Source organism: Zootoca vivipara, chromosome 14 (assembly GCF_963506605.1).
Source record: "Zootoca vivipara chromosome 14, rZooViv1.1, whole genome shotgun sequence".
NCBI lineage: Eukaryota > Metazoa > Chordata > Lepidosauria > Squamata > Lacertidae > Zootoca > Zootoca vivipara.
Window position 1 is genome coordinate 42,284,446 of NC_083289.1, and position 23,199 is coordinate 42,307,644.

At 45.9% G+C, this 23,199-nt stretch overlaps 1 protein-coding gene across 1 annotated transcript in view; it reads right to left on the bottom strand.

Annotated features, from left to right (window-relative positions):
• Positions 1 to 892: 892 nt before the first annotated feature.
• FAM20C (FAM20C golgi associated secretory pathway kinase) overlaps positions 893 to 23,199 on the bottom strand; it is a 111,178-nt gene continuing 88,871 nt past the window's right edge. Inside the window, exons 5-10 of the mRNA XM_035131633.2 lie at positions 21,410 to 21,525; positions 16,364 to 16,544; positions 12,111 to 12,220; positions 10,966 to 11,047; positions 9,918 to 9,977; positions 893 to 4,109 (exon numbers count right to left, since the gene is read on the bottom strand). Of these exons, the coding sequence (XP_034987524.1) occupies positions 3,857 to 4,109; positions 9,918 to 9,977; positions 10,966 to 11,047; positions 12,111 to 12,220; positions 16,364 to 16,544; positions 21,410 to 21,525 (802 nt within the window). The 3' untranslated portion in view covers positions 893 to 3,856. The remainder of the gene's footprint in view (positions 4,110 to 9,917; positions 9,978 to 10,965; positions 11,048 to 12,110; positions 12,221 to 16,363; positions 16,545 to 21,409; positions 21,526 to 23,199) is intronic.

A 23,199-nucleotide genomic window follows, 5' to 3' on the forward strand; every position in this document is an offset into this window, starting at 1 on the left:
CAGAGTGGCTGGGGGAACCCGGCCAGATGGGCGGTGTAGAAATAAATAATAATAATAATAATAATAATAATAATAATAATAATAATAATAATAATTTAAGCCCTGCAACTTTTCTTATTCCTATGGAAATTTCCTACCCCTGATTTAAGGTGCACTCAAGCAACTGTCCCCCCTCCTTTGCAAGGATGTGTGCTGAGCTTCCAAGGGGACATTGCACTTTGTCATGTTAATTCCCCTGAGCTCTCCGATTCCTGATCTAATAAACAGTGACACCCTCCCAGAGCCGCTGAATCGTCTTCTGCTAATCTGGTTGTCACACAAGCAGAAAAAGGTGTTTCAACCTCCCAGTAGCCATGCACGCACGCAATGCCCTCAGCATGAAGTGTCGCTGCTGGAGAACATTTAAGGTGAAATTCAACCCCGAATGCAGTCCCAGGACTTTGCACCTACGACTGAGGGCTCCGTTTGCACCCAAGCTGTCAGGGCTGAGCTGTAGGTAGCTGTCGGAGGACAGCCGAGAAGTAGGAACCCGGAGCGGAGCCAAGAAGTCGAAGCCAAGAGAGGCAGAGAAACATAGCAGAGCCAAGAAGAGAATCTCAGTGCTGGGACAAGTTTCCAGTCCAAGAGGAAGCCTTTCCTGTCCAATGGGGACCCTGGCTGGGCAGGGCCAGCTCAGAGCCTGTTTCCATAGGGATAGCTCTCTGATTATACAGCAGGGTGGAGACCCTGGAGCTCTCCAGATGTTGTTGGCTGGGATGACAGGAGCTGTGGTCTAGCCACATCTGGAGGGGGGAACCCCTACTACACAGCGAGTTCGTTCTCCAGAGTTTTCATTCTCCCTTATTTTGTTCTGCTGAAATGGACAAAATAAGCATTGCATAGACTTTCTGGCTACACATTTGCCATATCTTTATTGCACTGGGACCACATTGCAAACAAATCCACCAAAAAAAAAAATGCTGCAAAAGTAAGTCTATCACTGCCAAAAGCAGCTTTTTTTGTCTGTTTTTTTTTAAATCTTCAGGTTTTTTGTTTTTTTAAACTCGTATATGTGTATATTTACACAAAAACTATCAAAAGCAAAGTCTGGAAAGCAGCTGCTCTGCTATGACAGTCTAGAAAGATAAGAGCCGCTACTTTTCCTTATGGATAAATAGTACAATTTGTCATATTATTTTTTTTTACATCACTTTGTAAAACCACATTCAAGTATTCCTGTCAATGCACAAATTATCAAAATCCGCTTCTTGACTATGTTGCTGTAGCTTTGACTATGTCTAGGCGGGTTGCCATTCATCATGTGGGGCTTTTTGCCTTTGAAAACAGTTTCTGAGTTGTCTCCATCCTTGAAGCGCTGAGTAGACACGGGTGGGGTTGGGGCGGAAGCAATTTAAATAAAGTGACGGAAACAACCCGAACACAAGAATCTTAATGGCACATTGAGAAATAAACGCAGAAGGCATAGCTAGGGCTGGGCAGATCTGTCGATTTTGTTTTCTCGTTGTTTCTCATTTCTGCCAGAGCTGAGTTCAGTTCTTCACATTTCCACATCAGTTTGCATTTTTTTAAAAAAATAAGTCCTCATAAAAATCCACCAGCATCTTAGTGCAAATTCTTCCTAGTAGACACATTCTGATTTGCAATTTTACTTAATGCACATGTTTTCCCAAGCGATTTGGACCAATAAAATGATCATTACTTTTTATACCAATACAGTGGTGCCTCGCTAGACGAATTTAATTCGTTCCATGGGTCTTTTCTTATAACGAAAAATCCGTCTAGCGAATCCCATAGGAATGCATTGAAATTTTTTTTTGCCCATAGGAACGCATTAATTGAATTTCAATGCATTCCTATGGGAAACCGCGATTCGCTAGACGAATTTTTCATAAAACAAATTCGTCTAGCGAGGTAACCTCCGCTCGAAAAATTCTTTCGTTAAGCGGAAATTTCGTTAAGCAGGGCATTCGTTAAGCGTGGCACCACTGTACTGTATGTGCATTCTGACCCAAGCTTCATGGGAGCATACATACTTTTTTGCACATTTTGCCCTTGTTTAGAGAACTGCCCTGCAAAATGCAGAATTTTGAAGGGTGGTTGCCTCTTGGTTCATGTAGCATTGCGGTAAGTAGGTTCACCTTTAAATATCAACTGAACCAAATTTCTTCCCCACCAAGAGAAGTAATAGTAATAGTACCATTCTAGTCTGCCTTGGTCAGACAATACCCAGAGTACCGAGTGCAGTTCTGGGTGCCACAATCTAAAAAGGACACTGAAAAGCTGGAACATGTGCAAAGGGGGATGGCCGAGATGAACGAGGGTCTGCAAACCAAGCCTTATGTGGGAACTGGGTATGTTTAGCCTGGTAAAGAGCAGACTGAGAGGAGATATTATAGCCATCCTTATATGGAAGGTGGAGCAAGCTTGTTTTCTCCTGCTCTGGAGGGTAGGACCCAAAACAACTAATTCACGTTACAAGAAAGGAGTTTCCAACCCAACATCAGAAATAGCTACCTGACAGCAAGAGCTGTTTGACAATGGAACATACTGCTTCAGAAGGTGGTGGACTTTCCTTCACTGGAGGTTTTTAAGCAGAGGTTGGATGGTCACCCATCATGGATGCTTTTAGTTGAGATTCCTGCATTGCAGGGGGTTGGACTAGATGATCCACAGGGCCCCTTCCAACTCTACGATTCTATGATTCTTTGATCCCTAAGCATGTTCTTCTATAAGACTGTACCATTTAAATATGAGTCTGTGGGTGGGGGTGGGGAGGGGGAAGCTTCTTCCATGTCTCCAATTCTTTTGCACTTTGAAAGCTAGCGTGCCAGGAACAATATTTATAGGCCAAACCTTCCCCTTGACATGTTACATTTCCTATGCGCATGCAGTTTTGAACTTGGGGAGTACATAATGGTTCGATTCTCTCTCTGCTTGGGATTCCTTTTAGTTGAGATTGGAAGTGGAAACAGCCCCAGAACAGTTGCTAACAGATGTATGGCCCTTCCTAGATATTAAATTGTGAGCTGTGAACATGAGACGGTTGCTTTCCCCTCCCATCCCCAAGGCTTGCATTTTTAAAAACAAAACAAAACAAAAAGGACAACTTTTTCATATATAAATACAAAATATTAAATAAAGATCTGCTTTCTGTACAAACAAAATAAGCTCAAAAGGAAAGGAAAGAAGTGCATTTTGCCACCAGGCAATTCATGTTCTCAAAATATTTTTCCAAATCATGTTTTGGGGACTGGCTCTTTTTAACAGTGTGACAATGAGTGCATTTCTTTTTCTAATCACTTAATCCGGAGATAGACAATTATTCCTTTACCCACCTCAAAATATCCTGCAAGCCCTTCCCCACATTGCTCGCATGCTTCGCCCATGTGCCCCGCATGCCTGTGTGTCTTGTATCTGCGCGTAGGATGGAGAGGGCTTGGCCACAACCACATCACAGGATCTACAGCAACGCCACACAAGGCGGGGCTTGCCAGAAGCTCCGCCCACAAGGTGTAACCCTTGCACCGCCACGGGCAACGGGAAGAAATAATTTAGGGCTGAAGGGAAGCAGGACTGTATGGAGGCCGTGGCAACGGGGAGGCCACATCTGCCAAAAACTCGTAGATTCCCCAAGGGGCATCCAAATTGGTCCAGCTGGTTGCCCCCGAGCCCCAGAGCTAAATCCTCTGCAGAGTCTACGCCTTAGCTACTTTGAGAATACTTATTATTATCGCAATTTCTGAATTCACTGAATTCACACAGCGGCATACACAGTCCCTCGCAAGACTGTTCCTCCCTCCCCGGCTCCGGTTCTTTCTTTCACGGAACCAATAAAAACATGGTCCTGCGATCTCCACTACCTCTTGGTAGCCATCGTGTTTACGTCGGAGACAAAGTCATTTTCGACGACGTTGCTGTAGCCATCTTTCTCTATACAGTCACTGACGGCCTTGAGGACTATCCGGAGCCTCCTGTCCATTGCTTCCAGGTGCAGCTTGTACAAGATGGGCGCGATCTTGTCCTTCAGCAAGGATTCTTCCATCAGGTGACTGAGCTTGTATTCCTCCTTGGCTAGCAGCTGCAACCGCAGGTAGGTGGACTTCCGTATTCTAAGGAAAGGAAAAGGCAAGCTGAAGGTGAGGGAAAAGGGCACCATTTAAGGTTTGCCGTGGTGAGTGGCACATGGAGTTCTGCCAGCGCTGTTGGCTCTGGGGGTAACAGGGGAAGAGAGGCATTGCGGTGGAGTGCTTAGAACAGCAGTTCCCGGAGTTTTTCAAGCCACCGCCCTGTTGGTTCCATAAACTCATCCCCAGGCTGCCCTACCCGATAAAAACATTACAGTGGTACCTTGGTTCTCAAACGCCTTGGTTCCCAAATGTCGAAAACCCAGAATAAGTATTCCGGTTTTTGAACGTTTTTCAGAAGCCGAATGTCCGACGCGGCTTTCAGCTACTGCTTCCGGGGCACCTGCACCAATCAGAAGCCGCGCCTTGGTTTTTGAACATTTCGGAAGTCAAACGGACTTCTGGAATGGATTAAGTTTGGTGCTTCTGTTTTTGCAATTTATTTTGCGTTTTTGTTTTTGAGGCTTTTTTGGTTAATTTGTTTTTGTGACTTTGTGGAACCCAGTTCAGCACCCAGACTGCGGAAATGGATGAAAGCCACCCATCCAAACAATGACTATCATCAGTGCAGGTAAGGAAAAAATAATAATTTTAATTTTCATTATATGCAATGTTGTCTTATTTACTGTATTTTATAGTACAGTACATTGGTTATTGCTTTCATTTTATGGATCAATGGTCTTGTTTGATAGTAAAATTCATGTCAAATTGCTGTTTTAGGGGGTTGTTTTTAAAAGTCTGGAATGGATTAATATACGTTTTGCGTTACTTTCTATGGGAAAGCATGCCTTGGTTTTGGAACGCTTTGGTTTTGGAATGGACTTCCAGAACAGATTAAGTTTGAGAACCAAGGTACCACTGTATTCAGAACAGTGGTCTGTATGACTCACTAAGGATGATCGCAACACAATAAAATGCAAGTTTTGTTGGCATCTGTCTGTCTCGAGGGACATTGGAGTGGACCTCCAGGGGTAAAGTCAAACTGCTGGAGAATCACAGCACCTGCTGTGGCTGCAGAGACCAGTAACTTGTAACTGCTGCACGTTCATTTGAAATTCAATTAAAACTATTTAGTTAAATTAATTCAACAAAATGAATAACAGGCTGAAGGCTGAAAAAGCTTCCCCATTCCGATCTGAACCCAGAAAGCAGCAGAAGCCTTGAAGTGGCAGCTGGAGGGAGTTGTGGTCTCTGGAGAGCAACCAAGCCATCAGCATAGTCTGGGATCCAGAGCCTCTGTGCCAACGGCACCCAAACATTTTTGAGAACTGCTGATAGCCTTAATGATTTTTCTGCCTGTGTCAGATGCCGCATGGTTTTTAATTGCATTTTTATGGTTTCTCTTATTTCTTATGCTGCGTTGCAATTTGCGTGCGGTAGAATTGAAAACAGCAAGGCTGTGAAATGCAAGAGAAGAAATGAAAGAAGCAATAAAAATGCAATTTCGAAATAATTCGACTGTGAACATGCCACGGACCACCGGAGTGAAGCTTGCAGAGCACTGGTGGTCCATTTGGGAAGCCCCTGCTCTATGCTGTATGATGTCACTGAATACATTTGCTGTGCCTTGTGAGTATTTTTCGTGACCTTTTGTCTTGAGCGAACTGTGTTGAGGGATTAGCATGATTGACTGATGAAGCTTGCTGCGAAACCGGGATAATATCTGGAGAACAGGCCTCATCAATTTGGCTTCAATTGACCATTTGGCTTTGCGCTTCCAGCTAACGACTACTTGAAGAAGGCTTTCTCGCAACTGCTCCTACATTCATGGCTTTGCGCTTCCAGTGAACAACTATTTGAAGAACGTTTTTTTTGTTCCAAGCAAGGAGAGAGACACTGGTTCATTACATGTTTATGAGTATCTCCAGGCTTGGTTATGCACATCACACTTTAGTTTGCTCATTGTCCAGTAGGTTTATGAGTTTATATACCGGTACTCGTTCTAGTAAAATTGCCCTTCATGTTAATAGCCAGTTCCGGTGTTGTTCGTTTGTTGTTTACTGAATGCTAAACAGCTTAGGAGCAACAGCAGGAAAGAGCTGTTTGTGTTCCAGCCTCCGCTTTGTGGCTCTCCTGAAAGCCTCTGGTTAACCACTGTGGGAACAAAATGCCGGACCTTTGGTTTGATCCAACAGGGTTTTGCTTACATTCTTCACTTACACCCCTCTTTCTCCCTCTCCCTTGTGCTCTGTTCTGTAAAAGCCAGATTTAATTAAATGTCAAATGCTAGTCATCTAATTCCGAGGACTGGAATTCAAGGCACATTTTGTGCCCTCGGAAAGAATCAGGTAACCTGAGATCTCAAAGGGCTGTTTCATTTCTCAGTAGGCATCACCTTGGTTTTCTAACAGCTGGTCCAGGAAGGACAACACAATGGAAATTGGGGGACACTGCAAGGGTAAGGAGGGAGGGAGGGAGGGGAGGATAAACTAGGCATGGTGCTGGAACAGCTCCAAAAAAACGGTGTGTGTGTGTGCGCTTTGCACCAAATGGATATGAGTTTCTACAGGGCAGAGAGAAAGAGGGGCTGTTGTTATGGCCTGCTGTGAGCTTCCCAGAAGTGTCTGAATGGCCGCTGCAAGGAGAAGGACGGTGGGCTAAATGGATCCATTGGCGCTCTTATATTCTGAGGTTCACCTCCTTGACTTACAGGGAGAGATAATAAATAATCAACTATTATTTAATTTATTTATTTATTTATTTATTTATTATTTTGCTATTTTTCTCTGGTCAGTATAATTCCAGGGTGGGGAACCTATGGCCCTTCTAGATGTTCCTGGACAACATGGACTTTTGGCCATGCTATCTGAGGCAAGATCTTTATTCCAGCTGAAGGGCATTTTAGTATCCCTGTAGGGATAGGCTTGTACCTTAGAAGGGGGCCAAATATGAGAAGAGTTTGGATTTGATATCCCGCTTTACCGTGTTTCCCCCTTTTTAAGGCGTAGTCATAAAATAAGCCATAGCAGCATTTCTAAGCATTTGAGAAATATAAACCGTACCCCGAAAATAAGCCATAGTGATAGGCGCTGTGCGGAAGAGATCACTGAGCTCCCCGAGTCAGCAGCAGCAACGCCGGCCGCAGCAGTGTTTGCTGAGTCCTTTCTTGCTTTTGGGACTTGGTTACTGTGCTGGCTTGGGATGGTGTGTGTGCAATTGCTGTTGCTGCTTCGTGTTTTTCAGCTGGATTCTCTGGGTTCTAAGCACTTTCCCCCGTTTGTTTGTGAAGCAGCACTCGGCTGCAGCCCCTGCCTCTCCCGACGGCTGCATGAATGCGAGGCTGGATTTGATCGCTATCTCCTTTTCCATTTCTTTTGTCTTTGAGCACCCGGCCCCGCCCCCTCTCCCCTTCGTGGAATGAAGAACGGAGTTTTAGCAGCATTTCCTCATTATAAAAAAAAGGTCAGGAACTTTTACTTTAACCTCAAAAATGGGATATTTCCTCTCTCTAAAAACAACTCTGACCTGAACACCAATATAACGGGGGTAGATCACCTCCAGTTTATAAATCCGCAAGTAGATCGCAGTCTCCTAGAAGTTGGGCTCTATACTTTGGCTGATTGCAAGCCTTTGCATCTTTAAAAAACAAAAACCATGCGCTTCTCAGTCTTAATTTTCCTTTAATTCATCCCCCTATACCCTCCTCCAACCATTGCCTCCTTCCATTCCTTACCCCCCTCCCTCTCTCCCCACTTCCCTCACTCCTGTGCGATCTCATTTAGTCATATACTTGCTTTTTCTGTTGTGTTGTCTATTTTATATTTAATATTATTACCCTTTATGATGTTATTTTTCCCCTTGCGATAATTATTTATTTTTTATCTTTAACTAACTTTCCTTTCCATATTTTTCCATATATAACTCAACACTTTCCCATTCCTTCTTAACTCTTTGGATAGAGTGCCCCCCCATTATTGTTGTTAATTTTACAATTCCTGGATTTTTTATGGAACCGAACAGCTCGGGTGCTTCAGAATGTGCCTTCTGTTGCTACAGGGCTATGGGGCTTCACTATTTGACCCCCCCCCCCAGGTTGGGATTTTTAAAGTAGTTCTGTGGGTCCCAGGGCACAGAATCACCCCCGATCCTTTCCTTTGTCTAAACAGACCTATTCCCCCCTGACTTTGGAAGGCTGTGCTTCAAGGGTGATACCAGGGGTTTTTTAAGACCTGCGCCTCTTAAGGATTGTTACAGTCCATAACTTCCATTGCTTTCTACAGGGTTGGGGGTTTAAAGCACTGCCACCCCCACCCCACCCTGCAGGCGCTCGGAACTGGCAGCGCCAACAACGCGCCCAGCAATGTGCAGAAGAGAGCACCGAGCATCCTGAGCCAGTGGGTCCCAGTTGTACCAGCACTTTTTTTTTTAAAAAAAGACACCCCCTGAAAATAAGCCACTGTGTGTTTTTTTGAGGGAAAAAAGTTATAAGACGGTGTCTTAAAAAAGGGGAAACACGGTATCACTACCCGAAGGAGTCTCAAAGCGGCTAACATTCTCCTTTCCCTTCCTCTCCCACAACAAACACTCTGTGAGGTGAGTGGGGCTGAGAGACTTCAGAGAAGCGTGACTAGTCCAAGGTCACCCAGCAGCTGCATGTGGAGGAGCGGAGACGCGAACCCGGTCCCCCAGATTACAAGTCTACCACTCTTAACCACTACACTACACTGGCTCTGCCTACCCAGTAACTTGATGCCTGAGCAGAGATTTATAGGGGTGACTTGAAACATAGAAACAATGGTTTGCATATGATGTGGTGCTAAGTAACCACGCTGCACTGACAGGATGGTTACTTACGTGTTTCTGCTTCTATTATGTATTTTGTGGGTTGTTTTTTTTATCTTGTATTTTTATGTTATGGCCCGACATGAGATCTGCGGATAATCGGAAGTATATTTCATTTATTCCATCTTTTACCTTTTACTTTCTTCTTTTTCTTCTCTTCTTTTCGTTTCTTTTTCTTTAAAGTATGTGTATGTAGTTTGTATATATTGTACTATTGTGTATTGTTGTGTAAGTTAAGGTTGAATATTTAATAAAGATTTATTTATTTATTTATTTAAAAGAGAGAGACCTGTGGATAAAGAGCAGTATACAAATTTAATAAATAACGACTGCTTCCCCCTGGTGAAATTAAAATGGCTTTTGGGCACGTGGCTCATGCCTCTATCACTCTCAGCTGTTTGGGGAGGTCTAGTTGTTTCTTTCCCTGGAAAAGACCTTGATGTTGGGAAAGATGGAGGGCACTAGGAGAAGGGGACGACGGAGGACGAGATGGTTGGACAGTGTTCTCGAAGCTAGCAACATGAGTCTGACCAAACTGCGGGAGGCAGTGGAAGACAGGAGTGCCTGGCGTGCTCTGGTCCATGGGGTCATGAAGAGTCGGACACGACTAAATGACTAAACAACAACAAAGCTGTTTCTTTAGTGCCTTAGTGAACTCCCACCACTACAGACCAATCCTCAAAACACTTGCAGTGGTACCTCGACTTACGAAGGCGATCCGTTCCGCGACGCTCTTCGTAAGTCGAAACCTTCGGATGTCGAAGCATCCATTTTGTGCATGCGATTTTGCGCTTTGCGCATACCGTGCGTGCCGCTTCTGCGCAGGTGCAGAACATGCACAGGGCGAAAATACTTCCGGGTTTGCCGACTTCGTAAGTCGAAACCTTCGGAAGTCGATGCATTCGGAAGTCAAGGTACCACTGTACAGCATTTCTCAAGACATCGCCCATCCCTGTAAATCATTCCCCATGAGGCTGCCACCGGGCTCATGACTGACAAGGGACGACATACCTGCAGCACTGATTTAAAGGCACCAAGATGGATAGCTCGTCGTGGGAATATTTTCCAAACCTGTCACAAAGACAGAAACAAGAGAAGAGAGTGTTAGGAGGGCATCTTGAGGCATCGGTACAGTTTTGCAATGGAGCTTGTTTAACCAGGTTAAACGTAGGCGTGCAGTGCTGGGTCTGGAAAACTGCCCCTCTTTCCAATGATGCCCCCTGGAGGTGGCTGGCTGGATTATGCTACCACTTCTGTGGGCACAACATCAAGGTGTGTTTTAAAAGCCTGTGAGGAAGAAGAGTCCGCCACCTTTTGAGGGAGTCAAACAGTCCTTGCCCTCAGAAGGTTTAGTTGGAACCTGCTTTCTTGTCATATGAATTCACTGGTTCGAGTCCTGCCCTCTGGAGCAACAGAAAACAAGCTTCCTCCATGTTCCATGTGAAAGCCCTTCAGATATTTGAAGACAGCTATCTATCCCATGTGTTTTAAGTCCTCTCTTCTCCAGGCTAAACATGTCCGACACCCCCAAGCATTCCTTGTAAGTCTTGGTTTCTAGATCCTTTATCATCTTGGTTGCCCTCCTCTGCAAATGAGTCCTTCTCAGCACTAACTGGAGATGTCAGGAATTGAACCTGGGATCCTCTGGATACAAAATATATGCCCTACCACTGAGCTATGGCCTTTTGCCAGTGCAAAAATCTAAGAAGGCCCTGTAGCTTTAAGGGCAGTTTTTGCTGTGGGAAATCTGCAGTAAACAGAGTTTCCCCTTCTGTGCATTTCTTAAAGTGACAAGAACTTTCTCAAGATCTATGACATGGCCAGTTTATACACTGGCCTGCAGGAATGATAAGGTGACTGGATGGGGGCTTATTTATTTACTGTGACTCCTTTTAAGGAAAAAGTGGCGAATAAGTAACTTAATATGAATAAAAATCATCAGAACCCTTCCCACGGGGCAGATGGTGTCAGATGATTCTGTGAGGGGAGGTGGGTTAAAATGTTGAGGGAAATTAAACAAATATATTGGTTAAAGAGGGAAAGAAATGCCAGCAATTACCCTCTTCCGTTGTCTAAGTGGATAATAAATGTCTCATTTCCAAACTTCTCAAAGGTTTCGTAATGATGGCGATCCATATTGCCTATGAAGGAGAAGGAAAAAAACCCAGGAGGGATAAACACACATGCACACCAAATACTTATTAAATGGCTCGGAGCCTGGAAAAGCAATGCTGCACATATTTCCATCAAACTTTGGTTGCGTTCACACATGACAGTAAACCATGGATAGGTAATGGATCCCTAACTCCACTGCCCCCCACTGGAGCCATCTTGTCAATCACAAGATGCCATAATTACAGCCATACCTCGGTTTAAGTACACTTCAGTTTGAGTACTTTCAGTTTAAGTACTCCGCAGACCCGTCTGGAACGGATTAATCCACTTTCCAATACTTTCAATGGAAAAGTTCGCTTCAGGTTAAGTACGCTTCAGGTTAAGTACGGACTTCCAGAACCAATTACACTCATACTTCGGGTTAAGTACGCTTCAGGTTGGGTACTCCGTGGACCTGTCTGAAACGGATTAATCCACTTTCCATTACTTTCAATGGGAAAGTTCGCTTCAGGTTAAGTACGCTTCAGTTGAAGTACTCTGTGGACTGTCTGGAATGGATTAATCTACTTTCCATTACTTTCAATGGGAAAGTTCGCTTCAGGTTATGTACAGACTTCCATAACCAATTGTGTACTTAAACTGAGGTACCACTGTATATCAGGTGATTGGCACCTTTCACAGTTGAGAGGAAGTTGTGTGCAAACACCAGTCTGGTGGGCTCCCTTCCAAAACCAGAATTATATTCTATGATTTATGGAAGATCATCTCTGCAGAGGGGGAAAGGCTCCTTCTGGAGTCCAAAAGGAGCATTTCCCCCCTCTGTTGAGAAAGAAGTTTGCATTTGAGCCGCTTCCTCCAAATGGCGCATGATTCCCTCCAACGCAAGCCCATCGCCTTGCCCCACGATTCAGGGGGCCGCGCATCAGAAGGATAATTACATGCCAATCTATGTATCAGTGCAGGGTGTGTGTGTGTGTTTGCTGAAAAATGAAATGAATTTTTCCTCCATCCCAAATGCCTGCTAACATGTGCAGGACTGAGTTCGGATTCACACGGTGCCGTTTTTATTTCGAGATATAGGAAACCTACCCATGAGAAAGTCAAAAATGGTCATGTCCATTATATCCAGAACTCGGGTCCCCCTGTCGTAGGGTGGTGTTTGCTTGACCTCTTCGCAATAGTCGGGGTCAACTTCCCACCTGGAAAAAGCAACAGCGTTAGGAGAACGTAGACGGAAAAACACGCCACTCTTATCTTTTCAATATTAAAGTCAGCAGGAGCTTTCTCCTTGAGTTCAAAATACACAGGAGAAAATTTTCAGGGCTTTCTGGCATGCGTCCCAATTTTATCTCTCTCTCTCTCTTTTTGTGTGTATTACAGTCACCCTTACAAGAAGCTGACAGCCAGTGTGGTGTAGGGAACAGTTTTAGAGTTATTTATTTAGCAAGATCTGAAGGAAAAGGAACTGATTAGTCATCTCCTTTTCGCAGCGAGAGCGACAAGAGCTAAATAACGAGGCAGGAGAATTAAGTCCAAGAATCTACAGTATTGGTACTTTAGAGTTTGGCAAATAGTTATTTTGGAAAGATCATCTCACAGACTTCAAGTAATGAAAGGTCAAAGGAAGACGGACGTACTTTTGACAGGATGGCATTTGCCTATTTATTCTATAAGTAGCCAGGAATCTAAAAGATCACTTCCAATTACATAGAAGATGGTTCGGGACTTGGGTACCAGAAGCAGCTCCCTGGCTGGGGCAGAGTCACTATCCTGGGTTCCCAGCAAGCAGAAGGCTGTTGCTTTCTGGGAGACAGATAAGGTGATGAGGAGGTCAGCATGGTGCAAACACAGTGGAGGGAGGATCCCATTCAGCACTCCTGCTCCTGCATTTCCACCACACTGACCTCCCCACTCTCCTCTTGCTCCGGGTAAGCAAGCAGAGGAGAATGTCCCCATTTTATTTCATCTCCGAATTCATTTTGTGCATTCAGAACTTTGCAGTCTGAAATCTCTGCATGAGCTTTACTAACAGAACAAACAGGCGGCTTTTAAGGAGAAGTACGGGCAAGAGGTGGTCCAACTGGAAGGAACAGAATACGATCTGGGAAGATGTGACATGAAGAACTAAACGCTAGGAGGTTGGCTGAGCAAAGTAAATACACCAAATCCTAGGTCAGGAAGAGTCCAAAAATGTCAACATAGATAACTGACAGCAGGCATTGGCTGACAGATAATACACAGAGCTATTAGAGGACAACAAAGAAAGACGTTGAAATATGGTTATGTGACATTCACATATTAAAATGAGAAGGTTGGGGTAGGCTAGTCAGAAGGGTCAAAGGATCTCTGAGTGGTTTAAGAATGACAACAGTGTGTTGCAACTGTTTAACTCTGCTGAGGACAACTGCTGTGATAATTGTCTGATTGTTTAAGTCACGGGTGTCAAACACAAGGCCCGGGGGCCAAATCAGGCCCGCCAGACCTCGTCATGTGGCCCGCCGAGCGCCCCAGCCAGCGGGACCTAGCAGCGGGACCTTGCTGCTGAAGCGCCGCGCCGACAAAGCGCCGACAAACAGCTGGGGCCGGGGGGGGTAGAAAGGCGGCCGGAGCAGCGCCGCACGGAGAGTCCCGAGCCTCTGCGACGCAGCAGTGCTCTGTAGCACTTTGAATCCTCCTCCTGCCACGGCTCGGCGCCTGGAAACAGCTGCTACTGCTGCTGAAGCACAGACAAAGCACCCAGCAGCGCCGCGTGGAGGAGGAGGATTCAAAGTGCTACAGAGCACTGCTGCGTCCCAGAGGCTCGGGACTCTCCGCACGGCGCTGCCGGGCACCGACCCGGCAAGCCGCCTCCTCCTCCTCCTCTTGCCTCACCTCCTCCTGCCGCGGCTCAGCCTCACGAACGTGCAACTCTGAGGCTTTACGCAGTTCTCCTAAAACGGACACCCGCTGCCTCACGCTCCACGGGAAATGCTTTTTGCCCCTGGGTCCCTTCGTGCTCTTTTCTGGCGCTGAATCAAGGCGGCGACCCCCCCTTCCCTTTCTTTCTTCCTCTCTCTCATTCTTATTCTTTCTTTCCCTCTCCTTCCTTCCTTATTTATCTCTGTCTTCTCCCCCTCTTTCTTTTTCTTTCCTTCTTTATTCCTTCTTTCCTACTCTTCTTTCTCTCACCTCTTTCCTTCCTCTCTCCTCCTGCTCCCTCTTTTCTTCCTTCCTTCCTTCCTTCCTTCCTTCCTTCCTTCCTTCCTTCCTTCCTTCCTTCCTTCCTTCCTTCCTTCCTTCTGTCCTTCCCATCTTTCTTCCTCTCCCTCATTCTTATTCTTTCTTTCCCTCTCTACTTCCTTCCTTCTTTCTCCCTTTCTGTCTTTTCTCCCTCTTTCTTTTTCTTTCCTTCTTTATTCCCTTCCTTATTTCCTACTCTTCTTTCTCTCCCCTCTTTTCTTCCTCCCTCCCTCCCTCCCCTCCCCTCCCCTTCCTCTCCCTCTCCTCAGAAACATAGGATGCTGCTTTATACTTCTGGCCCTTAAACCCTGGAACCAGGAGAGCAGCTCCAGTGAGTCAACCTCAGCCAGTCCCTTTGGTGAAGGGTGGTGGCTCACTGGCAGAACATCTGTCCTGCATGCAGAAGGACCCCAGCATCTCCAGGTACTAGTAGCTCTGCAAAGGTCCTGCATGAAACCCTAGCGAGCCTCCACCACCCAGTGCAGTTACCAAAAATCATTTTTCAATAAATTGTACAATAATTGTACATTTGAATATCTACTTGCCATTATTCTGACTATGTTTCTGCGTTCAGAGCTAGTTATTACTTACATTATTACAAAAAAACAGTAATAATTGAATGCAGTGACAATAATTTATGATAATAAAGAGTGGACACATAGTCCTACAGATACAACCGGCCCTTTGAGGGTGACCAAACTGCTGATGCGGCCCCCGATGAATTTGAGTTTGACACCCCTGGTTTAAGTGGTAATCACTTGTGTAGCTGGATATATATAAAGATGATGCCTGACAGTAGGAAAGGGCAGCCCTTTTCTGATTTTTTTAGGATTAATAAAGGCCTAAGTTTTCACTTAGGGACGCAGGTGGCGCTGTGGGTTAAACCACAGCTGATCAGAAGGTCAGCAGTTCGAATCCCTGCGACAGGGTGAGCTCCCGTTGCTCGGTCCCAGCTCCTGCCAACCTAGCAGTTCGAAAGCACGTCAAAGTGCAAGTAGATAAATAGGGACCGCTACAGTGGGAAGGTAAACGGCGTTTCCGTGTGCTGCTCTGGTTCGCCAGAAGTGGCTTTGTCATGCTGGTCACATGACCTGGAAGCTGTACGCTGGCTCCCTCGGCCAATAACGTGAGATGAGCGCCGCAACCCCAGAGTCGGTCACGACTGGACCTAATGGTCAGGGGTCCCTTTACCTTTAAGTTTTCACTTAAAACCTGTGTCTATTGGTGCTCCTCTTGGAAACCGTAGTAAAGGTGAACCGTTTACTAATTTCCCCAACACTAGCTTTGTGGCCCCACTTCACTCAGAAAGACACAGCTGTTTGATATAGATTTACTGAAGCTTTGCGCTCATTAGAGCTGCATCTGGTCAACTCCTTCTGCACCACAATGCAGGTGTACAGAGAAGTGAATGTCTGGGGAGCGTGGGGAGAAATCTGGGAGGAAGAAACAGAATACCTAGAAAAAAGTAGCGCAGGGAGGGGACACACAGATTTCTACCTTTCACATCTCCGTTTTGGTACAGCTGCGTGTTGGTGTAGAAGGAGGCATATTCTTGGTCAGTTGTAGAGAATGCAAGGGAGAAGGCTGCAGCTCAGTGGTAGAACATGTGCTTTGCGTGCAGAAGTTCCCGGGTTCAATCCCTGGCATCTCCAGGAAAAGCTGGGAAATATCCCTGCCTGAAACCCTGGAAAGCTGCTGCCAGTCAGTGTAGACAATACAGAGGTAGATGGACCAATGATCTGAATCAGTATAAGGTATCTTCCTAAGTTTGTGATTCAGTACAGCTGCAATGGAGTCCAGAAGCTTTGATTTTGAAGCTTTTCAAGTGGACTCTCATATGGAGACTATGACATCGGGAGGGGGGAAAAGAAGATCACTTAATTGAATTAAATAAAAGTGGTGTCCAGATGGGTGAACATGGGTTGGAACGGTTTATGGTTTTGCTCTCCCCAAGAGAGCTAACAGAAGCCGATGGAAATGTGCCCGTCATTCTCAGCAGGTTTTGAATCAAAGTCTGGCTACAAAACCACAGAAAACTAATTGCCTGCTGCTCATAAGCGGCCCGGCAAAAACAGCCGCTGGGGGGCCGGGAAGCCTTTTGCCTAAATGGGAGGAGGACTCACTCGGCTTTCTTGCGCTTGTGGTAGGAACGTCTCCATGGATTCCTCCAGGTTTTCCTTTTGGCCAAAGACAGGTCTGGCAGAAAGGCAGCAAGGGAGCCTTCGATCTGGTCAGGTTTCCCGCAAAGAGCATGCTCCGTGGAGCAGTAGTAAGAGCACTCGCCGTAGAAGCAGATGTTGTTGGCTGAGGAGAGAGAGAGAGAGAGAGAGAGAGAGAGAGAGAGAGAGAGAGAGAGAGGTGGTGAGGGAGCGTCTTCCATGTCTTTGATGTTAAAAGAGCGCATCGGAATGATTAGCCAATACAAGTGGGACCTGCAACAAAATGCTGTGGCGTATCCCCAGTTCCTAGCCAGGCAGACATGCCCTTTTGCAGAAAACTCCATTCCGTTCACCACTTGCTTTCCCTGTTTTTATGGCTACTGAGCACCTATCTTCACCTCCTAGGAGGAACGTTCAGCTTCAGGGTTCCTGCTAGTTGGCCAGCCAAGCCCCTTTTCCAGGCTATGCCATTCCACCCACCTCCCATTTCCTTTCCCCCTCCCCAAACTGACAAGCAACACCCCAGTTCTCATACTCGGTTTGCTCAGTCCTCAGTGAGCTAAGTTTTCCTTCTTTTGTCTCCCAATTTATATTTTTCCTTTCTTTTCTATTTTTAAAACAATACTTCTACCAGCCTCAGCATCCCCCTGAGCGTGCCAATAACCTCCTCTTGTTTTTCAGCGGCCCCATTTGGGCTACATATCCTAATTAGCACTCACCAACTGAGTTTGCTATTTGAGGGATATATATATATATATATATATATATATATATATATATATACACACACACACACACACACACACACACACACACACACACACACACTTGTGCATCGCCTTTTTTGCCAAAGCATTTTGGCAGTTTCCTGTTTATCATAATGGATTTGAGACAGATACAAAAGAGGGGTGAGGTGGGGAACCACAGCTGAACACGACCAAGTTCTCATACAGTACTGACTTTTTCAAACAGTTACATAATGACGCTACATAACGCCCAGGTCAAATACTAACTGCAGGAAGCAATTCTGGGAGGTTAAAAGCCAAAAAGCAGTTGGTCGCCCCCCCCCACACAAATGGAGGAGTGTTCTTCAACCTTTTGGACTACAACTCCCATCATCCTCAGCCAGCTTAGCCAAAGGTCAGGGATAATTGGAGTTTTGTCTTGCAACGTCTGGAGAACAAAGGCTGAAGAATAGTGTCCTAATGCAAACAGGAGGAAGGGTTGCTAATGATGGAAGTTCCAAGATGAGAGGAGCCTTCAAGGGGAGTCAGGAGATGGAGTCAGGTCTAGGTCAGTGATTAAAAAAACCCCCACAATGCCCATGAATTTAACTCTTTATTCAAAGAAACCCAAACAACGCAGGCCTAGTGATCCCAGCAACTCTTTCCAGTAGGTCTTGCACAATGAGGCAGTTGTGAGGACTGAAGGTCCCCGCTTTCCCGCAGTTGCCTAAGTCCTCTCTTCTGCAGGGTTTTCCTCGAGCAATTGGGAGACGGCATCTGCACACAAGCATTCTCTGCTCTGCTCACTTCATTTCTCTGCAGGTTCTGGGAGACTGGGAAGGGGGTGCAGCAAGAGGGGGAGACTCCCTGGCTTCTTCAGCAGCCTGCCTCATGTCTGTGACTTCTACCCCCTCTCCGACCTCTGAGTCTGGACTGCTCTCTGCCACAGCCTCTCCCTGCTCACTAAGCCCTGTTGCCTCTTCAGCTTCCAACACCTCCTCTTCCTAGTCTGCTCCCTCTTCTCCATCTGACCACTCATTGTCATTCCACCACCAATCCCCGGCTCTGAGCCTTCTTCCCCTGGGGGTTCCCTTGGGAGTTCCCCAACTGTAGCCTCCCACCACTCCTCTGCATCCAGCGGCGTCGCAAGCCCCCCTGGTACTGGGGGTGGCACCCCGCCCCTTGGCACGCAGCGCCCCTCTGTAGTGATGTGTTGCGTAGTGATGTAGGGATGCAGCACGTCCCTACGTCTCGCTCCGCCCCACGGCTTGCTCGGCTTGAGCTTTGATTCTTTCTGCTCAGGTGAGGCGAGGGGCGGGACAGAGAGGGCATCAGCAGCCTGCCCCTTGCCCCACCCGAGCAGAAAGAATCAAAGCGTGAGCCGAGCAAGCCGCCCTGTCTGCTCCGGCAAGGCAAGGGGCAGGTGCATGCGGCGGCCGCCGGTGGAGAGGGGGCGCTGTGCTGTCCCCTGCAGAGTGGAGCCTGATGCGCCCCACCCCCCTATTGTGATGCCCCTGTCTGCATCCAGCCAGTCCATGAAAGTAGCCATCAATAGCTGTCTCCTCCTGGAATTTGTCTCCTCCTCTTTTAAAGCCATCCAAGTTGGTGACCATCGTTGCCTCCAGTGGCAGGGAGCCCCCCTTTCATTTATCTGTCCCGAATCTTCCAGCATTCAGTTTCATTGCATGTCCGTGAGTTTTGCTGTTAATGGGAGGGGAAGAAAAAAGCTTTTCTCCATCTGCTTTCTCTTGCGGAATGGAGCATAGCTGCCAAGTTTTCCCTTTTCTCGCGAGGAAGCCTATTCAGCAAAAGGGAGAATTTGGCAGCTATGGAATGGAGAGGGAAGTGTCATCTTATATTTTGCCTCAGGCAGCCATATTTTAGCCTTGCCACAAGCTGTGGTGCCCTGTTGGGTAGTTGGGAGAAAACCCTGTGCCTCTTGCTGTGTAATCTGTGGAAAGAGTCCTCCGTATCTTGGTAGGGTTAGAAATATGGTTTGCACAGTTAGTCATTTATCCTTCTGCACGTTCAAAATCCTGGAGAGCGATACTCATCTAACACATAAAGGAAACGCAGAGAGATCTTAATCTATCTCTCCTGGGTAACAGGAGCAGATTCTGTATGCTATTGTTTGCTTACTCGGAGGGAGGGGGGGATACTGGGGTGGAAATCCATAATCCCCTGTGATTGGTTAACATGAACAAAAGCCCCAGCACTTACTAACTATGTAACATTGATTTCGGTAAACTGCCGCTTCAATTACTCTGGAAACTATGGCAGACATTGTTAATATGTCTCTTTTTGCTGCTAAATTACCACTCATTCATCCAAGGCCTGGAGTTATAGCAGTCGGCCCAACTGCAAAAGGACGTAACAGTGCATTTAAATAATTACTGACCTATTTCCATTCCTCACATTCAGTCTAAAGTGCTCCAGTCCTCTTTTTCTTTCCAAACGTGGCATTGTGTTATCGACTTCCCGCCTCCCCCCCCCCCCGCCACTTTCAGGCAGGTTTCTTCGAACAAAAGGCTGGGTGCCTTCGATAGAGAGTAATTCTTGAACCAAACTGTGATGGCCATTTTTCAGCCCCAAACACCTTGTAGAAGCTCCAAAATAGCTATGTGTGTGTTTGAGAGGGGAGGATGAGGAACCTCTTGCCTGTGGGTCAGCCTCAGGCCTATAAGGGAACTTCTAGCTTGCCAGGGGATCCTGTTTGATGCATGAGACCACCTTCCACAAACTGAGTCCACCTGTCAATCAGCTGGAGGAGGTGGGATTTCATCCTGCTGGGTGCTCCAGTTCATGCACAGTTTTGGAATGCGTGGATTCAATAGGTTTGCCTTTAAATGCAACTCGATCAAGTTTCTTCCTCATCCTTACCGCCAGGCTTCAGCAAAGGTTGCAAAAGCTCTGTCGTCATTTTCTTCCCTTATATTATAACAACGCTGGTTATATGCTGAAGCCTAAGGAACAACCTGAGTAATTTCCAGAAGTAAAACTGCAGAGGCAACTTGGGAACTTAAAACAGCAGAAGCCCAGGAACTCACTGTTCAGGCTGCCAGCTAAGATAACCGTCTCCTTATGATCCTTACATAATTCTAGACATTCAAAGAACGGTGCAGCCTCTGTCTATTTTTGCTAGCGAGAGGAGTCCAGTTAAGAATTTTAAATATCTGCAAATCGCTTGAAATATTTACGTGGAGGTGACCTACCGTAGCTCCCCCCGCCCATTTCTTTGTCAGTCAGCTGTTATTAACAAAATGTCACCAGAGGTCTTTCTCTACGAATGCTGAAGTTCACGAAGCCTCACCAGTATAGGCAGAGTATGGAACGCTGGCATCAAAAGGCAGGCGGTTAAGACAAAGTCAGGGAACAGGATGGGCACAAAGGTTTGGACCCTGCAGGAAATGGAGAGCCGTAAACTCCATCCTGCATGAAACATAAGAAGAGTCTGCAGGATCAGGTCAATGGCCCACCTTAGTCTAGCATCCTGTTCCCACAGTGGCCAACCAGATGCCCGTGGGAAACCAGGAAGCAGAATTTGAGCACGAGAGCCCTCTCCCCTCCTGTGGTTTCCAGCAACTGGTATTTGGAATCATTGATGCCTACAACTGTAGAGGCAGATCATAGCCATCATGGCCTGTAGCCAGGGATGGTCCTCTCCCCCATGAATTTATCCAATCCTCTTTTAAAGCCATCCGAGTTGGTGGCCATCACTGCTTCCTGCAGGAGTGAGCGCCGTATTACCATGGCTTTCCTCAAAGAATCTTGGGAGCGGTAGTTTACCTCCCGCAAAGCTTGGCACCCTTAACAAATGGTGGTTCCCAGGATTCTTTGGGGTGAGCCATATGCTTTAAATATAAGGAGACCTTAGGGGAGATTAACCAACTCTGGGCAGAAAGAGGTATTTGCGATGTATTTACGTTGTAGTCCACTACATCTGGAAGGCCGAAGATTCTGTTTCCCTCTTCTAAAAGATGCAGGTCTCGGTGGGAACCATCAACCTGACCTGTGCCATGCTAAAATAAGACCGGTTTTTATGGCAGTAAGAAAAATATGCCCTCCCTGAGAGGCTCGATTGGTGCCAACCTTGCTTTATGTTCAATGTCAAGGGGAAAAAAAGCTTATTTTAAATATTGTAGTTTTTATCTGTGCTGCTATATGGTTGATTGCCTTATCCAGCTTGTTATTTTACTTGCTGTATTGTTGCAAAGCCCTTTGGAACATATTGTCATAAAGATTTTTAATAAGAAAACGAATTACATTTCAGAACGGAAGCACATACCTGGCGAGATGAAAAACGTCCTCCATAGTTTCTTGTCACGCGTAACGTCCCTTATCTCTCTGGTCATGTTAACTAATCTGCCTGCGACTGGAGGGACACGCCGGAAATCCAGGATTCTGAGCGGGGGGGGGGGAGGAAAAAAAGAGAGTAGCTATGGCATTGAAATGACGATCCCGGCCATTTCAGTTTCTCATTTTCCCTGTCTTGAAATCTGTTTGGCCCACTTCTGTACCAGTCTGTCAACTTTTAAGAAGTCTGCATGAAAAGTTCTAGGTGTTTGGGCAGGCAGTCCTTTCAATAGATGCACTTTTGCAAGCCATTTCCCCTAATGTAGTGCATTTTTGTTTACACTTTGGTACCTTGGTTCTCAAATGCCTTGGTACTCAAACAACTTGGAACCCAAACACTGCAAGTAAGTGTTCTGGTTTGGGAAGTTTATTCCGGAAGCCAAACGTACTCCATTTTGAGTGCCACACTTCCGTTTTGAGTGTTATGCTGAGGTCAGTCTGTTTTTGCTATTTATTTTTGCATTTTTGTTTTTGTGGCTCTTTTTGTTTTGTTTTTGTGACTGTGTGGAACCCAGTTCAGCTACTGATTGATTGATTGATTGACTGACTGACTGATTGATTGTGTGGCTGCAGTACATTGTTTATTGCTTTCATTTTATGGATCAATGGTCTCGTTAGATAGTAAAATTCATGTTAAATTGCTGTTTTAGGGATTGTTTTTAAAAGTCTGGAACAGATGAATCCATTTTGCATTACTTTCTAGGGGAAAGAGCGCCTTGGTTTCAGAATGCTTTGGTTTTGGAATGGACTTCTGGAACGGATTAAGTTTGAGAACCAAGGTACCACTATATCACTATCCCAAATACACTCAATTTGGGGCACCCCCCCCCAATATATGTGCTTTTTAAACACATTTTGTTTGCTCGTTTGGAGCATAGAACGCCAACATTCGGAGAAGTGTTTTGAAGGATTGTTATGCTCTGGTTCACGGATTGCTTGGGAAATGTAAAATAGATCAGTTTACATGAATAGATAGATAATTTATTACGGTCAGAGACCAGCATATAAAACACACTTGGGGGTACAATCCCAAAAGGAACACAAACATTTAAAACATTGAACAACAGTAAATTTAAAATTTATAAATGCGACAAGCATATAGACACTAAAAACTTTGAGATAAGCTACCACAGAGACATGACCCAGAATCACCCGAGAGACCGAGTTTGGGTATTTTCTTGAAGAACTAGTTTGGACCGGGGGATGGTCTGCGCCTACAGATCTGTACACAGAATCTGGCGACCATCCAGGTCGTCTTTTGATCTTTGCCTAACAGGAGAAGATTGAATTTTTGCTTTTCCGGGAGGTCGGCAAGCCTCACCAGCAGGGGTTCAATGGTCTCACTACGTGCCTCTTCATAAAAGCGACATCTAAAAAATAAGTGCTCTGGGCTTCCAATGAACAGGCGCAAATTCTCTGAGCATATGGGACTTTTTAAAAGGATCCTTCCATGACCGGCGAGGGCAAAGCCGAGCTTCTGGTGAGAGTAAAAGCCCTTCTTGCATTTTTGGATACTAGAAAGAAGAGATATGCTGCCGGTGCAGCTATATATATATCTCGATTTCTCCAGTTTTATAATCGGGGCACCTTGAGCAATCCTGTTGTCTCTCAGTGTTATGATTCTTTGCCCAACCATAGCTTTTGCTTGGCTCAACCTTAGAAGGATTTGAGAGGCAAAACCCAGTTTCTGAAGGGTGTTCAGGACTGCTGTCTGCCAGCCTG